Here is an 8022-nt window from a genome sequence, read left to right as displayed (position 1 = left end):
AAATTATTTTTGTAAACACAACTATATGCAGGATGGACAGACGGACGGACTGTAGGACTAAATTTGTTCTACATAATGCCGCCAACCTTTTAGCGTATTTTCCCTAAATGCATGTTTTGAATCTTAATCTTTTTACAGCTTTTGCTCTGACGCGCTTAAATGTTAAACTAACTACAAGGACTAAAAGTGAAAAAGGCGAGTCCTTGTTAGCAATATTACTCACATAGATCACACCTTTACAGGGTTTAAACTGCCTAGACACAGCCAAAAGTGAAAGGATATTAGCACAAGCAAGGCTTTCACATAGATCTTTAGATTTTAGTAAGCTGTGAAGCAGGAAGAAGCGTTGAACTAAGAGTTGGGAAGTAGGATTAATAAGATTTAATCAACTTAAGCAGGCACTTAAATGGTTACTTAAAACACCTTTTAGGAACTCTACTTAGTTTTCATACATGTTTTCCTAAGCAATTCATCTTGTGTTTAGCCAAAAACTTGAACTAGTTTTCGCTATACCTTATTTAACTATTCATTTAGTTGTTTAGACTTAATTTAATTTAATAATATTTCATTTTAAACTATTCTTTTTTTCTACACTTTTTACGTCAGTCTATTATTGTTTGCAGACCTTTTTTTCTCGTTTAATTCAGCAAATACTGTGTTTCTAAATAAAATTCTCGAATATTTACTTAGTTAGTTATCAACTTTATAACTCCCTCACATAAAAAACATTGTGTATTTTTATATATTTAAAAACAAAAACAACTTTAACTACTAATTGTTTTTTCTATTTTTTTGTTTGTTATTTTCTTCATAAATATATGCTAATGTTATTTTTTTCTTTTAATTTATTAAAAAAGTGTTGAAATAAATTCATCTCTTTTATTTTATTAAATGATCCAGCCTAATTGTGCTGGATTCTCTTTAACTTTATCAAATTGCTATCTTTAGATCAGGCATTGGGTGGGAGAGACCACTGATCTCTTTCACTAGTTTGAGTACTTTCTGAGCTCTGAGAGTAAGTTCTATAACTTTATCAATTTCCTATCTTTAGATCAGGCATCGGAACGGAGAGACCACTGATCTCTTTCACTAGTTTGGCTACCTTTCTCAGCTTACGTACGGCTGAGAGCAAGCTCTATAACTTTATCAATTTCCTATCTTTAGATCTGGCATTGGTGGGGGGAGAGACTACTGATATCTTTCACTAATTTGAGCTTTTGTACGCCTGAGAGCAAGCTCTTTAACTTTATCAATTTCCTATCATTAGATCAGGCATCGGAACACTGATCGGTGCACTGATCTCTTTCACTAGTTTGGCTAACTTTCTCAGCTTACGTACGCCTGAGAGCAAGCTCTTTAACTTTATCAGTTTCCTATCTTTAGATCAGGCATTGGTGGGGGGAGAGACCACTGATCTCTTTCACTAGTTTGAGTACTTTCTGAGCTCTGAGAGTAAGCTCTTTAACTTTATCAATTTCCTATCATTAGATCAGGCATCGGAACGGAGAGACCACTGATCTCTTTCACAAGTTTGGCTAACTTTCTCAGCTTACGTACGCCTGAGAGCAAGCTCTTTAACTTTATCAGTTTCCTATCTTTAGATCATGCATTGGGATGGAGAGATAACTGATCTCTTTCACTAGTTTGGCTACTTTTCTCGGCTTAGGTACGCCTAAGAGCAAGCTCTTTAACTTTATCAATTTCCTATCTTTAGATCAGGTTTTGGGGGAGAGAGAGAACACTGAAAAGTACACTAATTTTGCTACTTTTCCCAGCTTAAGTAAGCCTGATAGCCAACTCTTTAACTTTATCAGTTTCCTATCTTTAAAACAGACATCGGCCGGAAGTACCAAATCATGTCACTCATTAGCCTTGTAGGTCTTAAACGCAACAATCGAAATTTTACGAAATCATTTTGAAGAAATTTCCATTTAGTTTTAAATGTTCCAACTCCGTAAAACCAAAACTCTTCCTCTCCCATTTAGTCTCTAAAGTCCTTTCTTCTTTCCTCAAATTTAAAAGTTTACAACATGGTAGACTTTCCGCCAGAATATTAAAGTATAATTCATTCTTTTAGGTTTGTTTAATAAAGAATTTCAAGAGATTATTTTAAAGCTTCTATAGAGTTTCGAAACCTCAAAACTAAACAATTTGTCAGAAGTGAGATATTAGGTGTTTAAGCTTCGAAACTTTGAAGATAAATGAGAAGAATAAAGTTCCAAAAAAAGTTCTAGCCTTTTTAGAAAAAATATTGTCCCTGGAGCAAGATCATTAAGCACTTACTTCCATAGATAAAAGTTACTTTTTCTTTTTAGGATTTTCCTAGAGATCCTAGCGATCATTGAGAGTCTTAAAGTTCAAAATGACCCAAAAAAGATCCAAACTTTCAAGTAAAATACTTATTTCCATAGATCAAAGTTACTTAAACACTTTCAAAAGAACTTTTTTGATTGGACCAAACAAATTTTCTCCCTTGGCTATCATTTGAGGAAATTTGGCTATTATTTGAAGAATCGTTCGCTTTCGAAAACTTAAAGACAAACGTTCTTTTTTAGGTGATATTAGCATTACGAAAGAACTCTATTTTTTGCGGAAGCCATTTGATGTCCTAGTAATGTTTGTTTCCTGACAGCGAACTGGTTTTAACACTTACAAAAGAACTTATTTCGTTTCACATTCCTCCAAGTACAAAGCATCTAAATCACTCACAAATTTGGGAGGCAAAGCAGACGATTACAGTTTAAACCAGCGATTTTGATTTAATTTGGTTAATGCTTCCAAATTAGAATGCAATTCCGAAACAAGTTGTCTAGTATTTTAACTCCAGCATTTACATATCATCTCTGAATTTGTTGACTTTGCAAGGCAACTGAGAAGTTTCAATACAAGCGCATTAAAAGCTCTCGAAAATGTTCGTGTTTGCGAAACCATAGCATATCATGTGAGATCTAATACCAAAATCTTTCGGAAAGCTTAATTTTGTAGAATTCCTTCTAGTAAACAGAAGATCTTCAAACGAAATTGGCTAAATAATCAAAGGAAATGCCACTGGAAGCTTCTTTCTGTTTGCTACACCAAAGAAAATCATGTAATGTCTGAAATTGCAACACTGCTAGTGGCTTCAATTGGAAATTCCTCCACTTTATACTTGGTGTTACCTTCATGGAATGAAGTACTGGGTTTGATTGCAAATTTCCTTTGGAGAGTTCGGAAAATTTTACATATGCTTGCGAAACCAAAAGAAATCATAAGAGAACTGGTATTCAAATACTCCATGTAACTTCATTTTATAAATCTCTTCATAGAAAGCATTCAAAAGAAATTCAAGCGATACCTATTCTATGGTTGCAGAAAGAGTACCATTACAATGTTCTTAAAAAGCAGTTTTTACGATACCAAAGAATACCATGTAGAGTCTGAAATTACAACTCTCTTAGCAGCTTCAATTAGAAAATTCTTCGAACTTATGCAACAGTTAACTCTTTGGTGCTACTTCATAACATAATTTTAGATTGAAGTGTAGTTTTGAGTGCAAATTTCCTTTAGAAAGTTCCGAAAACTTTGCTTGTGGTTGCGAAACCAAGGAAATCATATATCATGTAGCTTCATTTTATAACTCTTTTCCTAGAAATCACTCTAAAGATCTCCAAGGGAAATCAACTTTGGTTCAAGATTCAAATTCCGCCACAATCTTCTTAAATAGCTTGGTTTGCGAAACGAAACTTTTGTAAAGTTCGAAATTTCAACTTTCCTAGTAACTTTAATTCGAAATTCTTCAACTGCCTTCATTCCATCATTTTGGATTGAAGTACTTTGGTTGATTAGAAATTTCCTTAAGGATATTGCATCGAATCTGATATTAAAACTCCTTGTTTAGCTTCAGTTTGCAATATTCATCGTAGAAAACATACGGAAGATCTCCATTATTTCCTTCTTAAAAAGTTGCTTCAATTCTAGCTTCAAATTCCACTACAATCTTCTTTAATAGTAGTGTTTGCGACACCAACGGAAATTATGTAAAGTCTGAAATTGAATCTCTCTTAGTGACTTCAATTCTAACGTTTCCCGTCTTTATTTCCATCTGAACTTCTCAAATGACAAGTGAAGTCTAAGTAGTTTAAGATTTATCAGCCAAATGTTCTCGTATTCCCAAACTTATGGAACTAGTACCTTAACTAAGCCCGATATGTGGGAGCAACCAATTAAGCGTCGGTAATGTTAAACTCTCAAAAACTGTTAAGGGTTTAAATTTCAAAATGAGGTTGGTTTTGTTCTAAAATGAAGCAGCTTCCATTTAGTCATATTTTTGGGATTGCAAAGTAGTAGAGATGTTAGAAGTTTTCCCTTTTGGTAAGTTCACAACGCGATGCACTACCGAATCGAAGGAAATCATTGGAAATATGTCCATTTTTTGTCCACGAGTTTTTAATGAAAAGATTTGGAAAGTTATGAGTTATGACTCGGTTAGCTGAGAATCTTTTAAGAAAGAATATATTGTAGAAATCAATAACTGAAAGTTTACAATTTCCGCTAAAGAGTTGTTTTAACGAACCGTAGGAAATCATTGGAAATTTCTCCATTTGCAATCCTCGAGTTTGTAGTGAAAATATTGGGAAAGTTATGAGTTATGCGTCGGATAGTTAAGAACCTCATAAGAAAGGAAATGCTATCGGTGACTGAAACCAAAAGCAATACTTCTTCCTAAATTTTGAAAAACTTAGTTCAGATTATGGTTCTAATTTGTTTTCCTGATCATTTCTAAAGTCTGGAAAGCAGAAGTTTGGAAAGCAATTGATTTGTATCGCAAACAAGTGGTTATTTTCAACAGCTTTAGAAAGCAGAAGTTTGGAATGCAATCGGTTATGTGTCGAAACCAAGTGTTTTTTTTTTCAGCAGAAAAATTGGAATTTAAGGAATGAAACCTTATTGATTTCTTACTTATTTCCGATGAAGAGCATTACTATGGCCGATAGTAACAAAGACTTCCATTAGTCTTATATCTTAACAATCGTTTCGATATAGCGACGGCTTTTACACTCCAGAACATTCTAGAATTTCTTTGACATTTTACAATTTCTTTAACAAAATGTTAAGGGTTCCATTAACACTTTTATAACACTAACCCATTTTTTTCAAAAACTCTTTGGAATTGTTACACTTTTAACAAAATCTTGTTTGAAATTTAAAAGATTTTTCCACTTTATACTAAAAGTTTAAGGTTAAGTTTTCAATTTTTCCCTATTGTTTTCAAAATAAAAACACATTTTGCTAATTAATTTTTAAATTTTAATATTTTTTGTTTATTATTCAGTTTCTTTTTTTCAAAAATTTTTGTTTTTAAATAATACTTTTTGTTTTTCAAATTGGAAGTTTTTTGTTTTTTTTTTTTTCAAATGAGAAGGAAATATTTACAATTTTGTTGCCCCGTAAAGAGCAGATTAATGAATTTTTAAAGAAGAAAAATATAATAATAAAATTAAAATAAAGTTAAAAATAATAAAATTAAGATTATATAGAGATAGTTAGAGAGGGCGAAAAAAACAAAACAACAAACAATCTACTGATTTATAACTTATAAACTACAAATAGGTTTTAAACTTAAACTATTAAAAAAAATACTTAATGAATACATTTACAATACAATAGTTGTCATTTAAGTTAGTTTTTTTTTTTGGGGGGGGAGGGGGAGGAGAAACTATTAGCTATAAATTTCGCCTTAAAACGTTGTCAATTTGTATTGGTTAGAGGGGTGTAAAAGGTTTACAATTAATATAAAACGGGTACTGGTCTTCTTAAATTGTCCATTTGTGACTCCATGCCATTGGGAGTGCCATTGCCCGGCGATGAACCCGGTGAGGAGGTGGAGGAGGAATTATAAAGACCGGCGGCGGCTGCATTGGCGGAATGGGCGGCATATAGTGAGGGCGCTGAGATGCCGGAATAAATGCCGGAATAGAAACTGCTTAAGGTGGTGGGAGGTAGTTGTGGAGCCTTTTGGGCTTCATGTAGATTATGACTTTGATTTGTGGCGGCGGCGGCAGCAGCTGCTTGTGTCTGATGCAATTTAGATAAAGCTAAAGGATCGAAACCACCAAAATAGGGCACTGGATAGGGTTGATCCAGGTGGTGAGAGGGTGCAAAGTAGGGAGGCAATTGATGGAAGGGATTGTATGAACCAGAACCAGGAGCACCATTATTACCCAATTTCTGTTGGCCATTGGCTTGCATTTGTAAAGCTCCCTGAGGACCCTGGGCTAAAGGGTTTTTGGGCTTGCGACGTGGACGATATTTATAATCGGGATGTTCCTTCATGTGTAATGCTCTCAAACGTTTGGCCTCATCGATAAAGGGACGTTTGTCGGTTTCTGCCAAAAGTTTCCATTCGGCACCCAAACGTTTGGAGATTTCCGAATTATGCATTTTGGGATTATCTTTGGCAATTTGCCGGCGCTGTAAACGAGACCAAACCATAAAAGCATTCATGGGTCTTTTAATGTGACCCTCTTGGCCGGGAGAGGTAGGATGATGATGTCCCCCCACTTGACTGCCAGCATTATGTAAATTATTGACATGGGAATTAAGAGAACCCTGGCTGCCTATACTACCCGCTGAACCAATAGAAGAATTAGGCGATAAAGTCTGTTGACCCACGGTAGTTTGCATATGTTGATGGATATTATGTTGATGATGTTGCTGGGCAGACATATGACCCATGCTGGCGGTACCCATTATAGAATTACCATTAGTGGCACTGTGACCTCCCACGGGAGAACCACCCATGGCTGCTGATATGGCAGCCAAGCTGCCAGTTTGTGAGAAATGCATAACACGTTTTATATCCATATCGGAGGGACTGATGGTACTTTGAGGAGCATAATCTCCTGGTGTAGGCATATCTAAGCCCTGGCCCCCCAAATGAAATCCATAATTGGGATGTGATGATAAAGCGGCCATGTTTAAATATAAGCTAGCAATTGTAAGACTTTCTTTTAAACACTTTCTTAACTTTTGTTATAGTTTTTCTTAGCTTTTTTTTTTTGTTGAACAAACACTTTCAATTAATTGTATTATTTTGTTACAAATTTTGCAGTCTTTTTGTGAAAATTCTTTGCTTTTTTATTAATTGTTTCTTTTCATACGTTTATTTGTTAAAACTTTTTTTTTGTATGCTTTGTATTTTTATTCTTTTTAGCTCTTTAATACACTACTGTTCATCTCAACAGCTCTTTAATAACTGATGTAATCACACATTTACCAACTACCGACACGATTCAAACCAAATATACTTTTTGTGTATGAGTGTTAAAATTTACTCTCACTCTCTGGTAAATACTATTATTTGCTTTAATAATTCTCTCTTGTTTTGTGTTTTCTTCTTGAGCTCTGTATACATGTGCTGAATACAAATGCTGAATGGTGAGTGTTTAGTTTCTAACTATTGTCTACTCCCTATATATATTTTTTTCTTTTTGTTTAAGGTTCTAGCTTAAGCTAATAAGAGCGAAAGAGAGAGAGAGAGAGAGAACGAGTAACTAGTGTAGGCTAGAGTTGGGTAAGTGAAAAAACGAGATAGCTTGCTGGGTTGTTGTAGTTGTTAGGAAATGTTTTATGAGTCGTTTAATTTTACCTGGTGTGTGACCAGAGAATAGGTTTGTCTTTTATGATTGTTGTATTGTAGTTGTTGTAAAATTTATTACGCTACTACTACTACTACTAGTTGTTGTTGTTTTTGTTTTAAAGTAGTGTAGTCTTTCTTTTTTGCTCACATTGTTCCCCATCATTATCAGTTTTTTATAGTAAGCATGTCCTGTATGTGTGTTGTTGTTGTAAATGTTTTAAACGTTGTTGTAGTTGTAGTTTTTGTCTTGTATACCCACGTTGTTTTTGGTTGGTTTTTATATGCAGCCGTCGATCTTTGTTCAGTTTTTGTATTAAGGCTTTTGTGCGCATTGTACCCATCATCATTGAGAGGTGTGTTTAATACAATGGCAGCATTGCTTGTTGTTGTAGTAGTTGTTGTTG

The 8022-nt window shown here is 34.3% G+C and overlaps 1 protein-coding gene across 1 annotated transcript; it reads right to left on the bottom strand.

Moving 5' to 3' along the window:
- Positions 1-5675: 5675 nt before the first annotated feature.
- LOC119610292 (SOX domain-containing protein dichaete) lies at positions 5676-7405 on the bottom strand. Its single transcript, XM_037965435.1, has one exon. The coding sequence runs from the start codon at positions 6952-6954 to the stop codon at positions 5767-5769; it is 1188 nt and encodes a 395-aa protein (XP_037821363.1). The 5' UTR covers positions 6955-7405; the 3' UTR covers positions 5676-5766.
- Between the last annotated feature and the right edge of the window lie 617 nt (positions 7406-8022).

The sequence above is a fragment of the Lucilia sericata genome, unplaced genomic scaffold, assembly GCF_015586225.1.
Source record: "Lucilia sericata isolate MDLA Ls3-8-SP2 unplaced genomic scaffold, ASM1558622v1 Contig001149F_arrow, whole genome shotgun sequence".
Taxonomy (NCBI): domain Eukaryota; kingdom Metazoa; phylum Arthropoda; class Insecta; order Diptera; family Calliphoridae; genus Lucilia; species Lucilia sericata.
This window is presented reverse-complemented; position numbering and strand designations above follow the sequence as displayed.

Coding starts and splice junctions, on each gene's coding strand:
- LOC119610292 (XM_037965435.1), bottom strand. CDS start 6,954: ATGGCCGCTTTATCATCACATCCCAATTATGGATTTCATTTGGGGGGC.